General features: G+C 42.7%; 1 protein-coding gene across 1 annotated transcript in view; it reads right to left on the minus strand.

Moving 5' to 3' along the window:
• The window catches only part of DOC2B (double C2 domain beta), a 1,351,069-nt gene that overhangs the window by 163,309 nt on the left and 1,163,778 nt on the right, over positions 1–23,982 (minus strand). Inside the window, exon 6 of the mRNA XM_077296346.1 lies at positions 239–396. Within this exon, the coding sequence (XP_077152461.1) occupies positions 239–396 (158 nt within the window). The remainder of the gene's footprint in view (positions 1–238; positions 397–23,982) is intronic.

Below are 23,982 nucleotides of genomic sequence, written 5' to 3' on the forward strand. Positions count from 1 at the left end.
TAATGAAGAACACATTTGTATCTGCACTGTTAGGCTCTGGACACATCTGCATCTGCAGCGCTGATAATAAATGTATTAAAAATTGTAGCTGTCTTTATAATCCAATCAGTGACTGATGATAACTCACTGGTAAATAGGAATTATTTCATAAACATAATCAACATTTAGCAATCTCAATACTGTCATTAATATGCACAGAAGTCTAACATTAATGATAATTTGCAAGTGCCATACTTACGTTTTCACATAAGGATCAGAGTAACCATTTGCATCCATTGCTGCTAAATGTGCACATCTTATAATTCCTACCAGAAGCCCTGACTTTTGGGAGCTGTATTTTAAGGATATAAGGATTCGCCCACGTTCCTCCAAAGATTTATCTTCCGTTTTATCTATCTGTGGGTGGAAACACAAAATGTTAATGACAGTAGGAATGAGTTCATGCACAGTTGCCACAATACAGAACACAGCATCCAGGGAGAGATTCCTTGGATCTACCAAGATTACTAAAGGTCCTGACATGTATTTAGCTGGCGGCTGATTTGTGCAGTTTCACATTATTACTGTTATGCTTTTGTTTGATGTTTTGAACAAAATAATAATTAGTGTCGATTACCGTAAGTTAGAGGAAAATTGCATCAACAGAAATGACTTTAATTGATTCAGACCATTGTATCTAATGCATATGGAGCAATAAAAACAGGAACCTCGCAACAAAATGATGGCAAAATGCCACATAATAAATTAGCAGTACTGCAAAATAACAAAAGTACCGTAATACAAAACATAAAAATTATATCTCTATTGGCTGACCGTAAAAAATAAAATTGCAAACTTTTTGAGCACAAAGGCCCCTATCATTATCATAGTCAAGTTGTACAGATTACTGGGAAAACAGAACAACGTTTATAGCAGAGATGGTGCATCACTTCATGATTAAAAACAGCTGAAGCAATAAATAAAGACTTCTGTAACAAATGGTGGGGCAAGAGATGAACACTTCTAGGGAATTGCTACTTTTCCAATAAGTGTATTTTCATTTAAAGCAATATTTGTTATACATAATTCAATGCAAACTAAAAATATAACAAAAATACCTAACATATGAAATATGTTTTTCCGATAAAGGTACTTCATATTTCATTACCTAGTTTTGCGTTTTGGTCCTTCTCACTACTGGTAGCATGAGGCTGCACTTACACAAGATGTACAGGTAGTCCAGCTACCCAAGGATGGCATACATATGTGTCGATGTAAGAAGGTTTGCTATGTCTCTCAGCAGTCGCAAGAGCATGGGGCAGCTAATAGAATATGGGCTATTACATGAACAAAGCTAGCCATCAACCGAGGAGGAAGACAAGTATGTGCTCCTTTTGTCTGAAGAAAGTCAGGGGGGTCAGAGCACAACAAATTGACCTCCAGTGAGCTACTGATGTGCACGTTTCTGGCCAAACTGTCAGGAACTATCTTCAGCATTGTACAGCCCAATTGGCATTTGCCAGAGAACACCAGAAATGTCTGGTCCACCATAGACAACCTTGTTTTCTTCACAGATGAGAGCAGGTTTGTACTTTGCACATGTGGGAGACATTAAATTGTCAGGAGACCCCTTGGTAAATATGTTGCCTGAAACATCCATTCATCATGACCGGTTTGGTGGTGGGTAAGTAATGGTCCAGAGGGGAATTTCCTTGAAGGGTTGTACAAACCTCGACATAGTAGCTAACAATACACTGTATGCTGTTACATACCAAGATGAAATCCTCATAGCCATTGTCAGACATTACCCTGGTGCAGTGAGCCCTCGGTTTCTTTTACAAGACAATGTATGGCTTTTGCTTTACTTTATGCTGCCGAATAGTGCCACATACTGTCGAGAAAATCACTGATGACCTGATCCAGGTCAAGTTAACCTAGGATACCATCCGCTGTCACATGAAGAACATGTTCAGATATTATCAGGAGTGCATACATACTGCTGGGTCTTATTATCAGTTGCTGTGATGAAATTAGTGAAAAATAATAATAATAATGTTGTTTCAATAGCGCTAACGTATTCCGCAACACTTTGCAAATTGAATCCGCCTGTAATTTCAATGCTTTACTTTGATGTACAATAACAAATTGTATTGTGGTACCGTGTTAGCCAGAAAAATCGATATCAATACTTTTCTGCCCAATGATGACAAAAGTATTCTAGGAGTGATACCTTTATTGGCTAACCAGAAAATAATATGTTTGCAAGCTTTCAGAGCACAGTGGCTCCTTCTTCAGGCAAGATTACCTTTGATTTTTAGGGTGATTTGGAATCCAGCCATTGGAATCCAGCTATTGGAGCTAATGTATTACCTAGTAGGGTGAAGTTTATACAGTGGGTCATAAACAGGGGCATTACGTTGGCAGTCGCTGAAGGTGCAATCATGACCAGGACCGTGCGGGAGAGGGGCCTGCAGACACTGATGCCTATTTCAGTTGGACACACACCCAGCTGAAATGCATTGCGCAGAAAACCATCAGGTCACTGCACTGCAATATACGCCACCTGCCAATCAGAGGGCGGAAGCTGATGTCGGCATACCCATGAATGGGGACATATTACAGTGACATCATGCGCTGTTCATCACTTGCATGCTGAAGTCAGGTGCTGGCTTCTGCGCCAGACACAGAAGAGGACACAGTGCGGCTTGGGAGTGGGGGGAGGTGAGTAGAATCATTTACTTTTTTCTGTGTTAAAGAATAATGGCAGTGCAGGGGACCTATATACCAGGATGGGCTCAGTATGGGGGACATATATACCAGGATAGATTTCATATACACCAAGATGGGGGACATATATACTAAGATGGGAGTGATATATTCCAGGATGGGGGTGATATATACCAAAATGGGAGACATTTTACCATGAAGGGGCTCAGGATGGGAGACATACACTACTGTTCCAAAGTTTAGGGTCACCCAGAAAATTTTGTGTTTTCCATGAAAACTCACTTTTATTAATCAAATGAGTTGCCAAATGAATTGAAAATCTAGTCCAGACATTGACAAGGTTCGTAAAAAAGATTTTTATTTGAAATAATAAATTTTCTCCTTCAAACTTTGCTATCGTCAAAGAATGCTTCCTTTGCAGCAATTACAGCATTGCAGACCTTTGGCGGTAATCTGGAGAAATTTCACCCCATGCTTCCAGATGCCCTTCCACAAGTTGGTTTGGCTTGATGGGCCCTTTTTGCGTACCATACGGTCATGCTGCTCCCACAACTGTTTAATGGGGTTGAGATCTGGTGACTGTGCTGGCCACTCCATTACAGATAGAATACCAGCTGCCTGCTTCCCTAAATAGTTCTTGCATAATTTGGAGGTGTGATTTGGGTCATTGTCCTGTTGTAGGATGAAATTGTCTCCAATCAAGCACTGTCCACAGGGTATGGCATGGAGTTGTAATATGGAGTGATAGCCTTTCTTATTCAAAATCCCTTTTACCTTGTACAAATCTCCCACTTTACCAGCACCAAAGCAACCCCAGACCATCACATTACCTCCACCATGCTTGACAGATGGCGTCAGGCACTCTTCCAGCATTTTTTCAGTTGTTCTGCGTCTCACAAATGTTCAGTGTGAACACCTCAAACTTAGATTTGTCTGTCCATAACACTTTTTTCCATTCTTCCTCTGCCCAATGTCTGTGTTCTTTTGCCCATATTAACCTTTTTCTTTTATTAGCCAGTCTCAGATATGGCTTTTTCTTTGACATTCTGCCCTGAAGGCCAGCATCCCGGAGTCGCCTCTTCACTGAAGACGTTGACACTGGCGTTTTGTGTGTCCTATTTAATGAAGCTGCCAGTTGACGACCTGTGAGGCGTTGATTTCTCAAACTACAGACTCTAATGTACTTGTCTTTTTGCTCAGTTGTGCAGTGGGGCCTCCAACTTCTCTTTCTTCTCTGGTTAGAGCCTGTTTGTGCTCTCCTCTGAAGGGAGTAGTACACACTGTTGTAGGAAATCTTCAGTTTCTTGGCAATTTGTCGCATGGAATAGCCTGCATTTCTAAGAACAAGAATAGACTGTCTAGTTTCACATGAAAGTTCTTTTTTTCTGGCCATTTTGAGAGCTTAATGGAGCCAACAAATGTAATGCTCCAGATTCTCAACTAGCTCAAAGGAAGGTCAGGTTTATACTTTCTCTAATCAGCCAAACTGTTTTCAGATGTGCTAACATACTTGCACAAGGGTTTTCAAGGGTATTCTAACCATCCATTAGCCTTCTTACACAGTTAGCAAACACAAAGTACCATAAGAACACTGGAGTGATGGTTGTTTGAAATGGGCCTCTATACACCTATGGAGATATTGCATTACAAACCAGACGTTTGCAGCTAGAATAGTCATTTACCACATTAATAATGTATAGAGTGTATTTCTGAATAATTTAATGTTAGCTTCATTGGAAAAAAAAACCTGTGCTTTTCTTTCCAAAGCAAGGACATTTCTAAGTGACTCTAAACTTTGGAACAGTAGTGTATATACCAGAATGGAGGACATATACCGTGCCTTGCGAAAGTATTCGGCTCCTTGGAACTTTTCAACCTTTTCCCACATATCATGCTTCAAACATAAAGATACCAAATGTAAATTTTTGGTGAAGAATCAACAACAAGTGGAACACAATTGTGAAGTTGAACAAAATTTATTGGTTATTTTAAATTTTTGTGGAAATTCAAAAACTGAAAAGTGGGGCGTGCAATATTATTCGGCCCCTTTACTTTCAGTGCAGCAAACTCACTCCAGAAGATCATTGTGGATATCGGAATGATCCAATGTTGTCCTAAATGGCTAATGATGATAAATATAATCCACCTGTGTGTAATCAAGTCCCGGTATAAATGCACCTGCTCTGTGATAGTCTCAGGGTTCTGTTTGAAGCACAGAGAGCATCATGAAGACCAAGGAACACAACAGGCAGGTCCGTGATACTGTTGTGGAGAAGTTTAAATCCGGATTTGGATACAAAATGATTTCCAAAATCTTTAAACATCCCAAGGAGCACTGTGCAAGCGATCATATTGAAATGGAAGGAGTATCATACCACTGCAAATCTACCAAGACCCGGCCGTCCCTCTACACTTTCAACTCAAACAAGGAGAAGTCTGATCAGAGATGCAGCCAAGAGGCCCATGATCACTCTGGATAGCCTGCAGAAATCTACAGCTGAGGTGAGACAGTCTGTCCATAGGACAACAATCAGTCGTACACTGCACAAATTTGGCCTTTATGGAAGAGTGGCAAGAAGAAAGCCATTTCTCAAAGATATCCATAAAAAGTGTCATTTAAAGTCTGCAACAAGCCTCCTGGGAGACACACCAAACATGTGGAAGAAGGTGCTCTGGTCAGAAGAAACCAAAATCGAGCTCTTTGGCAACAATGGCAAAAGATATATTTGGCGTGAAGGCAACACAGCTCATCACCCTGAACACACCATCCCTACTGTCAAACATGGTGGTGGCAGCATCATGGTTTGGGTCTGCTTTTCTTCAGCAGGGGCAGGGAAAATGGTTAAAATTGATGGGAAGATGGATGGAGCCAAATACAGGACCATTCTTGAAGAAAACCTGTTGGAGTCTGCAAAAGATCTTAGACAGGGACGGAGATTTGTCTTCCAACAAGACAATGATCCCAAACATAAAGCAAAATCTACAATGGAATGGTTCACAAATAAACGTATCCAGGTGTTAGAATGGCCAAGTCAAAGTCCAGACCTCGATCCAATCGAGAATCTGTGAAAAGAGCTGAAAACTGCTGTTCACAAACAATCTCCATCAAACCTCACTGAGCTTGAGCTGTTTGCCAATGTTAGGACTAGCGGAACGCACCAAATAATTAGAAGGATGGTATAAGGTGCGTTCACAGCCCAGGGTCCACTGTGCAGAGATGGAACCTGCTGCTGAGTAATGACGGACTATATGGCGGTATAATGTGGATACACACGGGTTAGCTTCACCCGGTATGAAGGGAGTGAACCCTGTTGCGTCACAGGGCCGCGGTACCGCACAAAGAGCGCAAGCAAAGAGTCACAGAACTCTGTCCCAAGACTCAGGGAAAGAGTTCCTCTAGACCTTTTGCGCTTGACAACGCTACTGGGGTGTGGTTGCCCACACTTGTGCGCTGAAAAGATGCCTAAAATAATGGGGCACCACCGGAACAGACAACAGTCCAAACTGACTTCATCTGTCTAGTAAGTGAGTGGTTCTGTCCGGGGTTTTGACTGTACTTATAAGGAAACTGCAATATAAGCGTTGAGTGGAGAGTGCAGGAGAAATGTGAGCCGAACCTCATTCTGATTTTTGGGAAGTAGAATGAACAAATAGACAGTAGTACAAGAATAGTTCTTATTTTTATTTTTGCTCGGTTCACCGAGCAGTGTAAGTGATAAGGTGGATTTATTCTTCTGGTTGGTGCGATTAAAGTGATACCAGATTTATATAATTGTTTTTTTTATAAAAAGTTGCTTTTCTGTCCACATATTCGAGGAGCTGTACCTTTTTTGTTTTTGTCGAACAGAGCTGTACGAAGGCTTATTTTTTGCTGGACGAGTTGCAGATTTTTTTTTTTTAATCATTTTGGGGTACATAATAGTTTTTGATTGCTTCTTATTTAGATTTTTCAGACACAGAATGAACAAAACCCAGCAATTCAGTTATTGTTTTTAATTTAATTTTTTTGCGCTGTTCACTGTACAGTAAAGTGATAATACCAATTTGTTTGTCGGGTAGGTACGATTACAGCGATACCAGATTTATCTTTTCTTTATGCTATTTTTACACACTAACAACAATATTTTACAAAGATGAATTTGTTTTTGCATCATCATATTCTGAGAGCTGTAATTTTTTTTGCAGAATGAGCCTTATTAGGTCTTGAATTTTGCGGGATGGTTTGGCGTTTTCATTTCTAACTAATTTTATTTTCACCAAACAGAATGAATAACATGCCATTTTTACAGAGCGGGTTGTTACAGCCGCTGCGATACCAATTATGTGTATTTTTAAAAATGTTATCACCAACGCTGCGTTTTGAGTGGGGAAACTGATTCTTGATTCTTGTGATTTGTGCTAACTTTTTTTGTGTGTGTTTTTACTTTTTGACATATTTTATTTTACTGTTTTCACTTTTTTTACAATTTTTTAATCTAGGACATTATTTTGATCACTGATCTCATACGATGCTGTATTCATGTACTGCTGTGCATGAAAGAAATCAGTGTATCACTGACATTGCCTGTGAGACCCACATTATTGCTAGATCTCACAGACCATCATACCCTGGGGTCATCACATGACCTCAGGGTACCATGGTAACAATAAAGACCCATGATTCTCGTTGCGGGGGTCCGATTGTTACTAAGGGAGTAACAACTTAAGTACCGCTGTCGCGATTGACAGTGGTATTTAAGGGGTTTATCTGCCCCGATTGGTCAGAAAACTGGATGGGGCCAATACCACAGGGCGTCATCTGTCACATACAGCTGACACCTGTGGGAATCACTGCTGCTTAGCGGAGCTATACTCTTATTCCTCAGCGCTGTTAAAAAGTGGCGTTGATGAATAAGTACCCTTAACGACCGCCGTGAAATGCATATCGGCGGTCGTTAAGGGGTTAAATAGGTGAGCAAACAATGTCTATATAAATATTATTTGTTTGCACTAAATAGTAGGTCACTTATAGCGCATATATTGGCAGTTGCTCATATGACTATCAGATCGTGTAATGTGGCCTTGATTCTCAGCTCTAAATTTGTAGGACATCAGGATGTACATAAAAAAATAATACAATACAAACATCAATTTATCATAAACTTGCAAGCTGTACTGGGTATATGAAATGGAATATGTGAAGCCCATCATGTATTGCTAAGATCTGTATTCAAACAGCGAGGAGAGAATGCAACTACTTTTATCACTGCAAAACACATTCTTAGGGTATGTGCACACGTTCAGGATTTCTTGCAGAAATTTCCTGAAGAAAACCGGAAATTTTCTGCAAGAAATCCGCATTTTTTTTTTTGCGTTTTTTTTCCGTTTTTTTTGCGTTTTTTTAACATTCTGCAAGCGTAATTAGCTTGCAGAATGCTAAAGTTTTCCAAGCGATCTGTAGCATTGCTTGGAAAACTGACTGACAAGTTGGTCACACTTGTCAAACATACTGTTTGACAAGTGTGACCAACTTGTTACTATAGATGCTGCTTTTGCAGCATCTATAGTAAAAGATAGAACGTTTAAAAATAATAAAAAAATAAAAAAAATGCTTATACTCACCCGCAGACATCAGATCTCCTCACCGGCGTCCATTCCTATAGCTGATGTGTGCGCGCAGGGCCTTCCATGACGTCACGGTCACGTGAGCGGTCTCGACCAATCACAGGACAGTGATGTCATTCGGCAAGGTCCTTCTCCGCACACCAGCTACAGGAACCAGCCAGCGTGCAGCACAGAGGCGGGAACACTGCGCTGGACATCGAGGGTGAGTATAGGACTGTTTTTTATTTTATTTCTTATTTTTTGACCACTTATATGGTGCCCAGTGCGTGGAGGAGAGTTTCCTCTCCTCCACCCTGGGTACCAACCGCACATAATCTGCTTACTTCCCGCATGGTGTGCACAGCCCCGTGCGGGAAGTAAGCAGATCAATGGACCCCTAGGTGTGCGGAATCCCCGCAATTCCGCATTTTTAATGAACATGTTGCTTTTTTTTCCGCTATGCGATTTTTTCGCGGAAAAAATCGCAACATTTGCACAAAAAATGCGGAATACACTGAAAATAATGGGAGGCATATGTAAGCGTTTTTTTCGCGTTTTTATCACGTTTTTATAGCGAAAAAACGCGAAAAAAACGCTAAAAATCCTGAACGTGTGCACATGGCCTTACAAGAAGGATGCCAGCTACAGGTCACTGATAAACAGATAAACCGAGCTACAAGAAAAACAAACAGCAAGGGAATAACAGCAGGGTGCCCATAGTAGTTGAGAAAACTTGCCACTAAAAAGTTCCAGATTTCTTCAGTAACAATATTGCATACATTCAGTCACTTATGGATATAATACCTAGCAACCCTAATGTACACCCTAATATCCACATGGCAAGAGTGGCCATTAGAAACATAATTTACAAGTAAGTCCCTCAGTGTAGAATGAGAGATATATTGTGTTCAGTTAGGAAGTAACCACACCCTCAAGCTCATGGAGTCCAAAAATGGAACAAGGACCCATATTAGATATCATGTCATGAGAATAAGGAGACAAGGTTCAAAAGATTGAGATGGAATATTTTATTTTTGAGACCAGGCAATAAATACAGAGCCTCCTATCCAAACTGAAAAAGTGTCCATCCTCTGAGTGCAAAGGTGTATCTTGCACTCCAGATTGAGCTACAAGATATGATATGCATACCGCAGAAACGTGTCAGATGAGGTAGGAGTCAAGATCGTGATTCACTAGTGCGCATTAAGAGAGAGGATGTTAGAGAATGTACAGTTGAAACCAGAAGTTTACACACACTGTGTAAAAAGATACATATAATAATCTTTATTTTTATATAGCGCTAACATATTCCGCAGCGCTTTACAGTTTTGCACACATTATGATCGCTGTCCCCAATGGGGCTCACAATCTAAATTCCCTATCAGTATGTCTTTGGAATGTGGGAGGAAACCGGAGTGGCCAGAAAAAACCCACGCAAACACGGAGAGAACATACAAACTCTTTGCAGATGTTGTCCTTGGTGGGGTTTGAACCCAGGACTGCCAGCGCTGCAAGGCTGCTGTGCTATCCACTGAGCCACCGTGCTGCCCATGCATGCTTTTCTCAATATCTGACTTGAAATCTGAATAAACCTTTCCCATTTTAGGTAAATTAAGATTACCATAATTATTAAAATTTGCCAAATGCCAGAATAATGAGAAAGAATGTTTTAAGGCATTTAAAATTACTTACTGCAAAATAGTTCACATTTGGTGCATACTGCTAACTTAAGCAGACATTGCTGTAGATCCACAGTAGAAACTCCCATATGCTGTGACACTGCAAGGAGGAACAGGATGCCTGCACATGCAGCGCCCCAGAGTCCTGGTCGTTGCAGTATTGTCGCTCCGCCGCTAAGGGGAGTGATGGTACGTCTGATTGCACTAAAAGAGTTCACCTGACCAGGTATCACAGTCACACATTACACTTCACACTCTGGCCACCAGGGGGAGCAAAAGGTTCTATGTATTAGGCCACTCCTCACACTCTGGTAAAACTGGGGGTTGGATAGGAAGTTAGAGAAGAAGCTGACTGGGTTTTGCCCAGGTAACATCTAGTGAGAGGAGAGCGTTACTTGGGAAGATTCAGGGGGTCCCTGTCAGGGGTGGGATCCTGACAGAGGCCTAGCAAAGGACAGATCATTACGGAGCCGTGCCTGCATCTCATTGCGGCAGCATCTTAAAAAGGACACGAAGAGAAGTATATTATGGAGAAGTGAGAAACAAGATCACAGCACAAAGGCGATAGAACCAGAAGGAGTCGTGCCCCAAGATCGGCAACATCCTACTGAGGCGCGTAGCCGGCGGCCGGAACGCCGAGGAAGTAATAGACTCTACGCATTACTTTGAACTACGGCAGGGCAGTTAACTTTAGGTTGGCTGTCTCACCTTTTACACCTAATGAAGACAACGGAGGCAATTGTGGGAGAGGGGCGTCTCTAGGGTCCCTATAAAATAACTCCAGGCCTACCCCGTCATACGGGTGCGTCCTATCCATATCATCTGGGGTACGGAGAGAAAAAGAACAGAAACATACATGACAGTTGTGAGGACTATCCCGTGGTGCTCAGCAGGGAAGTACTACAACACCCAGGTGCTAGTAGGTAGGCTACTGATTTCCACCTGCAAAGGGAACTCTGGATGTGCCTTCGGACCGGCCGGTCTTAGCCAGCCCTGTTAACAGTGCTCTGGATTGCAGATGCCGAAGCCTTCAGTAAAGAGGTAAAGAGACTGCAACCCTGTGTCCTCGTTATTTACTGCGACCTACACCATCATCTACATCTTTAATTGGGCACCCCTTAGCAGGGCCACGGACCGGGTCAGGCCACCGTGACATCCCCAGAACCGAGGGACCCGGTACCGAGTACCCCGCTGCCCTGCGTTTGGGGGCCGCTCCACACACCTGTGTGACATTTCTCGGTAGAACAAGGAGGTGGTTGTCCCAACATGTCTCATTATAATGAGGCCCCACAGACCACCATATGCAGTATATTGGTGACAACAGTCCCCATGCACAATATTAAGGCAACGAAAGCCCCCATAGACAGTATGATGGCACTCACATACACTCATACAGATCATAATAGCCCCACAGCCTTCCATACAAAATATGATGCCTTACAGACTCCCATACACTGTAGTATGGACCCAACAGCACCATATACTGCATATAGAATGGTGCTGTGAACCAAGGGATATAAATATAATACAAATATTGGCAGGAAGGTACGATGCACAAGTGCAACTATGCAGTTATACAATTTTGGAAAAAAACTGCCAATAGTGAGACTATAATGTATCTATGTAGAAAGCCTTTGCACTCATCAAGAAAGAGACAAAGAAAAGGGGTCTTCATTAGGTATCTCACCATGAGAGTGAAAGATCATGGATCAACCGGCTGTCCTTAGATCCCAGAAGTAGCAGATGGGTCATATAGGGGAGACAGACATCTATCCCATTGTGCATTTAACATTGGGTCCCAGGATAGGTGCCAGCAGGTAAATATTAACTAATGGAAGAGTATGGAATTGAGGTACACTAATGCCAAATCGGTAGGAAGATTACATAGAGGAGAGATATGACATAGATGCCAAATTTGAAAATTCCTTAAAAGAACATAAGTAGTGGCATAGGTTCCGTCATGTGTAAAGACATATTTGATAAGGTCAAAATAATTAAGATGTACCCTCCAGAAGTATCTAAGTATAACACATAGATATGACCAAATCTAGAATATTGCCAGAAAACAGCTGTTCAGCAGACCCAACATCCACCCATATATATCCGATAGATCATATATACAAGGCCCTGGCATAGTCTAGTCTCTAAAACAAGAGCATACTACATACATCGATGCCAGTATCCAAGGTATCGTCACCTTGGGAGAGTTGTCCATATAAGTGCAAGATGGAATATGGTTGAAATCAGACAAACTTAGATGTTCCATAGTAAAAGTCCCTGGGGAGGGTTGTCCATATAAGTGGAAGATGGAATAAGGATGAAGTCATGGACACTTAGATGTTCCATAGTAAAAGTCCCTCACAAGCGGAATGTCCATGCCTGTTTCAGAATCTTCAGGGAGTACCCAATACATGAAGGCCTGATGTTAAGTTTCTTCTTATTTTCACTTTCTTCCTCTAGTCCTCACAGGTGCAATTGAGTGGAGCAAGTTGCTAGCTTTCAGTGTTATCTATAAATAGGGAGAATCAGAGAAGATAAAGTAAGACAAGGAATTTAGGTGAGGGGGGCATTATCCAAAAAATCCTGTGAAAAACAACTCCTCATTAAGACCAGAGGGGGCAACGGACTGGAGCTCGAATATCCATCTTGATTCAACTTGTAGGAGTCTTTTGTTTAGACATTCATCCCTATCTGTCCCCACAATTCTCTGCAAGCCAACTATCTTGATATTTTGGCATCTGCTTCGATGCCGTTCAAGAAAATGTGCATCTACCAAAGTTAGGGACTTACTCTTTTTGAGGTTTGAGGCCGCCAGATTGATAGTGGATAAGTGTTTCTGTATCCGTCATTGATATATCAATGCCAACATCAAGCATGTTTAACGAACATGGGGATGGAAAAACCATGGTAGTATACCACTATCTAAGAAAGAGATTAGAGAAAGCGGGGACACAGTGGGCCCCCATAGCCAGCCTGGAGACCTGCCGGTAAAAAGACCTGTAGTTGAAAAGAAAGAAATTATGTCAAAGTATGAAGTGGAGCAGATCTAATAAAAGTGTCATGCATGCTATCCGAACCCATTTGTTGATCCAAAAAGAATGTTATGGCCATCATACCATCAGTGTGGTTGATATTTGTTTATAGTGACTCGACGTTGCACATAACCAGATGTGCATCAGTTGGTATGGCAATGTGCCGACAGATCCTAATGAAGTGTGAGGTGAGGTGTGAGGTGAGGTGAGGTGTCTTTCACATACGATAAAAGACTAGAAACCAAAGGTTGTAAGAAAAAGTCAACGTATGTTAGCGACTTTTCACTCAAGCTGTTAGTACTGGAATCTATTGGGCGGCCAGGTGGTTTAGCGATGTTTTTGTGAACCTTGGGCAACATATAAAAGGTGGAGACCACTGGCTGATCGACCCACATATATTTCTTTTTTTTAGTGGATATGATGCCCAGATCACATGCTAAATTGAGAAGATCTTGAAGCTTAGAAGTGAAGACAGCAGTGGGGTCTGAGCTGAGCGTTTGATACAATCTGCTATCCTTTAGTTGTCAGTGCGCCTCATCCAAGTACATATGGGTGGACCACAGAACCACATTACACCCTTTATCTGCCTCTTTAATCTGGAACCAGTTGTTATTTTTTAAGGTCAATTATTGCATGTTTTTCTTGTTTGCTTTTCTGCTCAGGTTATCATTTTCATTTGTCCATGATGGCAAATGAAGTATATCTGTTAACCATTTAGAAAAAGTTTCTGATTGCTCGTATTAGATAGAAGAGTGGGGACGTCATGGATTTGTTCCTGTAGGGAAACGGTCTCCTATCTGAGTTGGAATTTTCACTTTCATGGAGGAAATCCATAAGGTCTTGAAAAACCTGACGTCCTCAGCAAGTGACATCATCACATCAGATGTCTTATGTATGACATTGAGAATGAGGGTCCTGCAAAAGAGAAACAGATCCTTGACCAGTGAAAACTTGTCAAGATTCTGTATGGGGGAAAAGCTTCCCATTCCATGATCACAAACCACAAAGTACACACTGGATGACTTAGTCAAAAAATCATGTAGCCACAGTGACAGCCAGTTGTTTTTGACAGATCTCAGACACCAAGCTTATCACATCTTTCTCAATCCACCATAACATCTCCGCCTGCATCTCAGTCATAATACAGCAGTTTGTTGTGTTCTCCCTATGCCACCCTCTCTCAGAGTAGCCAGCCCTCGGTACCGCAGAAGATGGAGAACTAAACTACTAAATAACTAGGGTTGGATAACTAAACCACCACACACCAGAAGATGGAGAACTAAACTACTAGACAACAGGTGTCAGAGAACTAAGCCACTGAACACCTAGAGTTGGGTAACTAAACACTAGAAGATGGAGACGTAAACTACTAGATATCAGGTATAAGGGAAGTAAACTACTTAAAACCTAGGGTTAGAGAACTAAACCATTACACACCAGGGGATAGTGAATTAAACCACTAGACACCAAGGTGTCATTATACACCAAATCTTGGAATCCCCAATGCTTGAGAGAAAAACCTCTGTGTCTAACACTTCATCCACTGCTTCTGCTTTCTCCACCTCCTCTAGGGCCTCTACCTGCACCCTCAACCTCTCCCTTAATGAGACATGCATTCCAAGAGTGCAGAGAGAATCCCCCCAGCCATTACTGCGCAGCCAGGGCTCACCGCAATCAGGCAATGTTTAAATGACTATGCCTCGGAGATCGCGGTCACACAGGTGACGAGTTGTGGGCAGCTCTCAATGCTTAGATTGAGCAATGACCATCGCCGAATTTGCAATATTACCCAATTAATTAATCAAAATATGCGCCGAATGTAACCGAATGCCATTCATCTCAATGGGAGGCAAAAACAAACGCATGCACAACACCTTATAATGACCCCAAATCCTGCCAAAACACATCAAATAAGGGACAGACACAGGAAAGTGGCCTCAATTCACCCACAGTACAAATTGTAGCATGGCACTACAGCAGTCAGCAAGGCATGAGGTATCGGGGTCTGGGACAGCATTTACAGCTTTCAATTGAACGTCACAGTAAGACAAGGTGGGTGAGGGATCGGTGTAGGCCTCCTTTGCTGGGAGCCCTGATACCACATGCAACACCTCTACCTGCTTTCATGCTGAGCCACACTCAGGTGGCACAAATATCAGTTTTGTAGACTACCATTGTCAGAAAAATTTAAGGATAGTAACACAAGTAGTTGAGTCCAAGGAAGTGGAGGCCTGACGGTCTCGGAGGCGAACTGCTCCAGGCAACATGCATGAAGGACACCCAACCAGCAGTGTTCCAATTTCCAAAAATTATTGGCAGACAATACCAAATTAGCATCAATTTCCCCACAGTATAGATAGTATAATAGGGACCAACATGTCTTCCACTGCACCCAATCCAGCAGATGGACACCCAACCAGGACTGTTCACATTTAAGGAAATGAGGGCTTTATACCACAGAAGTTGCATCAATTTCATCAAGGTAGAAATAGTATAATAAGGACCGACAGGTATTCCACTACGCCCAAGCCAGCAGATGTACATCCAACCAAGAGTTTTCACATTTCCCAAAATTTTATGAGACACCACAAAAGTGGCATCAATTTCACCACAGTAGAAATAGTATGAGGGACCGACATATCTTCCACTAAGCCCAATCCAGCAGATGTACACCCAAACAGCAGTGTTCATATTTCCAAAAATTATTGGCAGACAATACCAAAGTGGCATCAATTTCACCACAGTATAGACAGTATAATAGGGACCGACAGGTCTTCCACGACGCCCAAGCCAGCAGATGTACACTCAACCTGGAATCTTCATATTTCCAAAAATTATTGGCAGACACCACCAAAGTGGCATCAATTTCACCACAGAAGAAATAGTTTAATAGGACTGACAGGTCATCCACTATGCCCAATCCAGCAGATGGACATCCAACCAGGAGTGTTCACATTTAAAGGAATAAGGGCCTTACACTATAGAAATGGCATCAATTTCACCACACTATAGATAGTATAATAGGGACTGACAGGTCTTCCACTATGCCAATTCCATCAGATGGACAGCCAAACCAGGAGTATTCACATTTCCAAAAATTACTTGCAGATGCCACCAAAGTGGCATCAATTTTACCACAGTAGAAATAGTATAATAGGGACCAACCGATCTTTCACTAAGCCCAATCCAGCAGATGGACACCCAACCAGAAGTGTTCACATTTAAAGAAATGAGGGCCTTACACCACAGAAGTGGCATCAATTTCACCACAGTAGAAATAGTATAATAGGGACCGACCGGTCTTCCACTAAGCCCAATCCAGCAGATGGATACCCAACCAGGAGTGTTCACATTTGAAGAAATGAGGGCCTTACACCACAGAAGTGGCATCAATTTCACCACAGTAGAAATAGTATAATAGGGACCGACTGGTCTTCCACTACGTCCATTTCATCAGATGAACACCCAAAAAGGAGTGTTCACATTTTCAAAAATTACTTGCAGACTCCACCAAAGTGGCATCAATTTCACCACAGTAGAAATAGTATAATAGGACCGACAGGTCTTCCACTATGCCCAATCCTGCAGATGGACATCCAACCTGGTGTTTTCACATTTTAGAAAAAAGTGAGGGCCTGACACCACCAAAGTGGAAAAACCGTCACGAGAATTGAAACAGTATAATTGGGACCGACACGTCTTCCACTACAGCTAATCCAGTAGATGTAGACCAACCATGTTCACATTTCCACAAATTTGTGTAAACATCAGCAGCAGCAGCCACAGCAGGCACAGAAGCCACACTAAAGATATCACAGAGTGCAGTTGCGTGACATTAATGCATCTCACTTAGAAATGCAATATCACCTAGTCTGCACAGTCTCCGATTGGGGTGCAAAAGTCCATGGAGATCCATGACTTGTTCATCTTGATGAAAGTTAGGCAGGCTACACTTTCAGGGGACAACTGGCTGCGTTTATCCATCAGGATACCATCAGCAGCACTGAAGGCACGTTCTGAGAGAACGCTGGCTTCTGGGCACGATAAAACCTCCAATACATGTGAGGCGAGCTTAGGCCACTCATCCATTTTGGAAGACCAAAATGTGAAAGGGTCCAAACCCTCCCTGATGGTATTGATTTTCAGTTCTAGATACTCCTGCACCATCCTCTCCAGTCGCTCACCACATGTAAGACTTTGACTCTGTTGTGATGGTGCACAAATTGGTCTAAAAAAGTGTCAAAGGATTCAGGGAAATTGCTTCTTCCAATTACAGTGCTGTGCCTGCTGTTGCTACTGCTGCTGATGTTGCAAACAATCTTTGGAAATGTGGAGACTCCAAGTTGTGTCTCCATCTGGTGGCTTGCCGGTAATGGAAGAGGTGTCAGAGCCCCATTATACTATTACTACTCTGGGGAAATTGATGGCACTTTTGTAGTGTCTGCCTTTAATTTTTGGAAATGTTTGGACTCCAAGTTGGGTCTCCTTCATTTGTGTTGCCTGAATCTGGCAGGGCTCCCAGGGCACAAGGCCTACACCTGTCACTCATCCACCTGTGACTGATGAATGTTTAAGCTAGAAATGCTGGTCCAAGCTCTGTCCCAGGTCTTGCCCCATGCATCTATGCTGCCAAAGTATACGATTTGAATTCTGAGTGTGATGGGCGGTTGGAGAGTTGTGACGCGGGGAGAAACAAGGTTAATTCTGGTGCCATTTCCGAGGATTGTACTGTGTGTTATGTTCAGGTGCCCAGCTGGGAACGCAGCCTCAGTGACCTGCGGTAATGTCAATGATGTTTCCACTGCTCACTGATGCGGAGCTCGCAGCAGCTCATTCATCGATGGTTCTCAGCCTTGACTGTCGCATCTTGGCACCGTCCAGGTTGAAAACTGTTTATCCTCTAGACATAGATTACAGCGTGGGACAGAACAATGGACAAGTGAGCAATATGGTTCTTTTTTTACTTTTGTTTTATTACAGGAGACAAGGACTTCAATGGAATGGGTGACGACATGAGTATGGTTTAATTTAGAATCATTAAAGGAGTCTGTGTCATTCTTTCAAATAGAAGACTTTATTATGGCTGTGTGCTTATTAGCAATATAACTATAGGATTAGTAATGGATCTGTGTCTTATAGATGCAACTCCTTTACTAACCTGTGAGCTTTTTGTCACCGGGCTATAAAAAGGTGACATCATCCCCACTTGCCACTGCTACAATGGATGAGCCTTTTCTGTGCAGCTGTGGCCAACACCCGTGTTCAGGGGGCCGAACCCGAACAGTAACACTGACTTCCTGGTGAAGTCCATGTTCGGTGTCCGTGCCCAAACAGTAGGTGTTCAGTAAAGACACCAGACTTTACTGTTCAGGATCACCCATCTCTAATTATTAGCACAAAGAATTTATATTATGAAATGAGGCCTGGTTCCTGCACCAGAGTACTAGCCCAAACGATTTTGATTAGAAAATTTGGACTCTTACCTACACACCAATATTAGCCCAAATGATTTTGATTAGTAAATGTGACCTCCTGATTTCCGACTGCAACACAGTGTTAGCCCAAACAATCTGGACTAGGAAATGGGGCCTGTTACCTGCACCCCAATATTTGCCCAAACGATTTTGATTAATAAATGTGACCTCCGGAGTCCTAACTGCAACACTGTGTTAGCCCAAATGTTTTCTAGTAGGAAATGTTAACTACAGACTGCACAAACCTATTAGCCCTAACGATTTGGATTAGCAAATGGGGCTTCCTGGCTGAACCTCATTATCAGGCCTAACAATTTTGGCCTTCTGATTCCTCACTTTAACACAGTTTTTGCCCAAATGATTTTGATTAGCAAATAGGGCCTCCTGAGATGCAGCACAGTTTTAGCTGGTAATCTTCAATCTAGTAAGATGGTGGGAGATCGATTTCACACAGGGCAGTCTCCTATTTAGCTAACTAAGATGATTTAACCCCTTTACCCCCAAGGGTGGTTTGCAAGTTAATGACCGGGCCAATTTTTACAATTCTGACCACTGTCCCTTTATGAGGTTATAACTCTGGAACACTTCAACAGATCCTGATGATTCTGACAATGTTTTCTCATGACATATGGTACTTCATGATAGTGGTAAAATTTCTTTGATATTACTTGCGTTTATTTGTAAAAAAAAATGGAAATTTGGCGAAAATTTTGAAAATTTCGCAATTTTCAAACTTTGAATTTTTATGCCCTTAAATCACAGAGATATCTCACACAAAATACTTAATAAGTAACATTTCTTACATGTCTACTTTGCATCAGCACAATTTTGGAACCCAAATTTTTTTTGATAGGGAGTTATAAGGGTTAAAAGTTGACCAGCAATTTCTCATTTTTACAACACCTTTTTTGGGGGGACTACATCACATTTGAAGTCACTTTGAGGGGTCTATATGATAGAAATTACCCATGTGTGACACCATTCTAAAAATTGGACTGCTCAAGGTGCTCAAAACCACATTCAAGAAGATTATTAACCGTTCAGGTGTTTCACAGGAATTTTTGGAATGTTTAAAAAAAAATGAACATTTAATTTTTTTTCAAAAAAAAATTATTCAGCTCCAATTTGTTTTATTTTACCAAGGGTAACAGGAGAAATTAGACCCCAAAAGTTGTTGTGCAATTTGTCCTGAGTACGCTGATACCCCATATGTGGGGGTAAACCACTGTTTGGGTGCACAGCAGAGCTCGGAAGGGAAGGAGTGCCATTTGACTTTTCAATTCAAAATTGACTGAAATTGAGATAGGACGCCATGTCGCGTTTGGAGAGCCCTTGATGTGCCTAAACATTAAAACCCCCCACAAGTTACACCATTTTGGAAAGTAGACCCCCTAAGGAACTTATCTAGATGTGTGGTGAGCACTTTGACCCACCAAGTGCTTCACAGAAGTTTATAATGCAGAGCCGTAAAAATAAAAAATCATATTATTTCACAAAAATGATATTTTCACCCCCAATTTTTTATTTTCCTAAGGGTAACAGAAGAAATTGGACACCAAAAGTTGTTGTGCAATTTGTCTTGAGTATGCTGATATCCCATATGTGGGGGTAAACCACTGTTTGAGCGCATGGCAGAGCTCGGAAGGGAAGGAGCGCCATTTGACTTTTCAATGCAAAATTGACTGGAATTGAGATAGGACACTGTTATGATCTGGTGGCCTAGGAGCAGCATGAGACGTACTCTGGAGAAGGTGGTACCTGTACTGACCGCAGACCCTGAACTTAACACCGCAACTAGAAGTAGCCGTGGAATGTACCTAACACTCCCTAGACATCTCGACACAGCCGGAGGACTAAATACCCCTAGAGATAGAAAAGGGAAAACTATCTTGCCTCAGAGAAAATCCCCAAAGGATAGACAGCCCCCCACAAATATTGACTGTGAGAGGAGAGGGAAATAACATACGCAGACTGAAATCAGGATTTAGCAAAGGAGGCCGCTTCTAGCTAAATAGAAAGTATAGGACAGAGTACTATGCGGTCAGTATTAAAACACTAGAAAATATCCACCACAGAAAATACAAAATCTCCACATCTAACTAAAGATATGGAGGGTATATCTGCATCTCCAGAGATACCAGCTTGGCTGAACAAATCCTTATACATACCAAGCTGGACAAGACAAAACATGAAAAAGAACTGAACAATAAGGCCCACAGCATGTGGACTGCAAAAAACAAGGCAGAACTTATCTTTGTTGAAATGAACAGCAAAGAAGGAGAGACCAGGCAGGGATGTGAATCCTCCAGGAACAATGGACAACTGGCACTGACTAAAGGGTCAAGCAAGACTAAATAGCCCAGTCAGAATTGCAATAAGTGGACACACCTGATGAATGCTGCGATCCAAAGACAGCAGCACTACCACTTATAACCACCGGAGGGAGCCCAAGAGAAGAATTCACACCAGTACCCCCCCCTTGAGGAGGGGTCACCGAACCCTCACCAGAGCCCCAAGGCCGATCAGGACGAGCCAAATGAAAGGCACGAACCAAATCGTCAGCATGAACATCGGAGGCAACAACCCAAGAATTATCCTCCTGGCCATAACCCTTCCATTTGACAAGATACTGAAGCTTCCGCCTCGAAAAACGAGAATCCAAAATCTTCTCAACCACATACTCCAACTCCCCATCAATCAACACTGGGGCAGGAGGATCAACAGAGGGAACAACGGGCACCACATATTTCCGCAACAAAGATCTATGAAAAACATTATGGATGGAAAAAGAGGCTGGAAGGGCCAAACGAAAAGACACTGGATTGATAATCTCAGAAATCCTATAAGGACCAATAAACCGAGGCTTGAACTTAGGGGAAGAAACCTTCATAGGAACATGACGGGAAGACAACCAGACCAAATCCCCAACCCGAAGCCGGGAACCCAAACACACCGACGACGGTTAGCAAAACGCTGAGCCTCCTCCTGAGACAACACCAAATTGTCCACAACATGAGCCCAAATTTGCTGCAACCTGTCAAACACAGAATTCACCCCAGGACAATCAGAAGGCTCAACCTGCCCTGAAGAAAAACGAGGATGAAAACCAGAATTACAAAAGAAGGGTGAAACCAAGGTAGCAGAACTAGCCCGATTATTAAGGGCAAACTCGGCCAATGGCAAGAAAGCCACCCAATCATCCTGATCAGCAGACACAAAGCATCTCAAATAAGTTTCCAAAGTCTGGTTAGTTCGCTCGGTTTGGCCATTTGTCTGAGGATGAAATGTGGAAGAAAAAGACAAATCAATGCCCAGCCTAGCACAAAAGGCCCGCCAAAACCTAGAAACAAACTGGGAACCTCTGTCGGACACAATATTCTCCGGAATGCCATGCAAACGAACCACATGCTGAAAAAACAACGGAACCAAATCAGAAGAGGAAGGCAATTTAGGCAAAGGTACCAAATGAACCATCTTAGAAAACCGGTCACAAACCACCCAGATAACCGACATCCTCTGGGAAACCGGAAGATCTGAAATAAAATCCATAGAAATATGCGTCCAAGGCCTCTCAGGGACCAGCAAAGGCAAAAGCAACCCACTAGCGCGGGAGCAGCAAGGCTTGGCCCGCGCACAAGTCCCACAGGACTGCACAAAAGAACGCACATCCCGTGACAAAGAAGGCCACCAAAAGGACCTACCAACCAAATCTCTGGTACCAAAAATCCCAGGATGGCCAGCCAACACAGAACAATGAACCTCAGAAATCACTTTACTAGTCCATCTGTCAGGAACAAACAGTTTCCCCACTGGACAGCGGTCAGGTTTATCAGCCTGAAATTCCTGAAGAACCCGTCGTAAATCAGGGGAGATGGCAGAAAGAATCACCCCTTCCTTCAGAATGCCGACCGCCTCAAGGACCCCAGGTGAATCAGGCAAAAAGCTCCTAGAGAGGGCATCAGCCTTAACATTTTTAGAACCCGGAAGATACGAGACCACAAAATTAAAACGGGAGAAAAACAGGGACCATCGGGCCTGTCTCGGATTCAGCCGTTTGGCAGACTCGAGGTAAATCAGATTCTTATGATCGGTCAAGACCACAATACGGTGCTTGGCCCCCTCAAGCCAATGTCGCCACTCCTCAAATGCCCACTTCATAGCCAACAACTCACGATTGCCGACATCATAATTGCGTTCCGCAGGCGAAAACTTTCGAGAAAAGAAGGCACACGGTTTCATCAAGGAACCATCAGAATTCCTCTGAGACAAAACGGCCCCTGCCCCAATCTCAGAAGCGTCAACCTCAACCTGAAAAGGAAGAGAAACATCCGGCTGACGCAACACAGGGGCAGAAGTAAATCGGCGTTTAAGCTCCTGAAAGGCCTCAACAGCCGCAGAGGACCAATTTGTCACATCAGCGCCTTTCTTCGTCAAATCGGTCAGGGGTTTAACCACACTGGAGAAGTTGGCAATGAAACGGCGATAAAAATTAGCAAAGCCCAAAAATTTCTGAAGGCTCTTCACCAGTGTTGAGCATTCCGATACCGCAAGTATCGGGTATCGGCCGATACTTAGCGGTATCGGAATTCCGATACCGAGATCCGATACTTGCCGCGTATCGGATACCGGAATCGGAAGTTCCCAGGATTCAAACTGCACAAATTTGCACGAAATCAGCCAATGAGAATGATTCCAAGTGTGGGCACATCCTGTTCAGCATGGAGGGCATGAAACTACTGGCAAGGCTGTGATTGGCTGCTGAAATGATGTCATGATGCAGTTTAAAAGTTGCTGGCGCCATTTTTCGCTCACTCTGCTGTGAATTCAGTTAGTGACAGGACGCTGTTTGCTGACTGAGGGCCAATTTAGAGATAGCGATTTGCTTCTTTGTGCTTTTCCAAGGCTAATTTAGCAACCGCTGTGTTCACCTACTAATCACCTTGCTTTTGCCTTGCAGCGCTGTTTTCACAGCGATCTGCAAGGTCTGTGTGTGTGTGTGTGTGTGAGTGCAGCCCACTCTCTAGTCTGTGTGCAGCCATAGGCCATCCATAGCTGGTTGTATTCAGTTCAGGGAGGGTGGTTCATTGCCTCATACTGTTCTTTTTTTTTTTTTTTTTTCAAGTAGTGTAGTCTGCTGCTCATTTTTTGTAATAATTCCTATTAGTGACTTTCCACCCGTATCCAGCTAACTTGTGGAAAAACACTACATAGGATAAAGTAGAGGAGGTTTTTTGGGCCTTGCAGCACCGTTTACGGCTGTCTGCACGGTCTCCGTGTGACTGCAGCTCGCCCTGTAGTCTGTGAGCAGCCATAGCCTGGTTGTATCCAGCTCAGGGTTGTTCACTGCGTCATACCGTAAAATCAGTTTTCCTTTTGTTTTAAGTAGTGCAGGCTGATGCACATTTTTCCAAAAATTTCCTATTAGTGTCTTTCCACCCGTATCCAGCTAACTTGTGGAAAAACACTACATAGGATAAAGTAGAGGAGGTTTTTTGGGCCTTGCAGCGC

This window comes from Ranitomeya variabilis, chromosome 3 (genome assembly GCF_051348905.1).
Source record: "Ranitomeya variabilis isolate aRanVar5 chromosome 3, aRanVar5.hap1, whole genome shotgun sequence".
Taxonomy (NCBI): Eukaryota; Metazoa; Chordata; class Amphibia; order Anura; family Dendrobatidae; genus Ranitomeya; species Ranitomeya variabilis.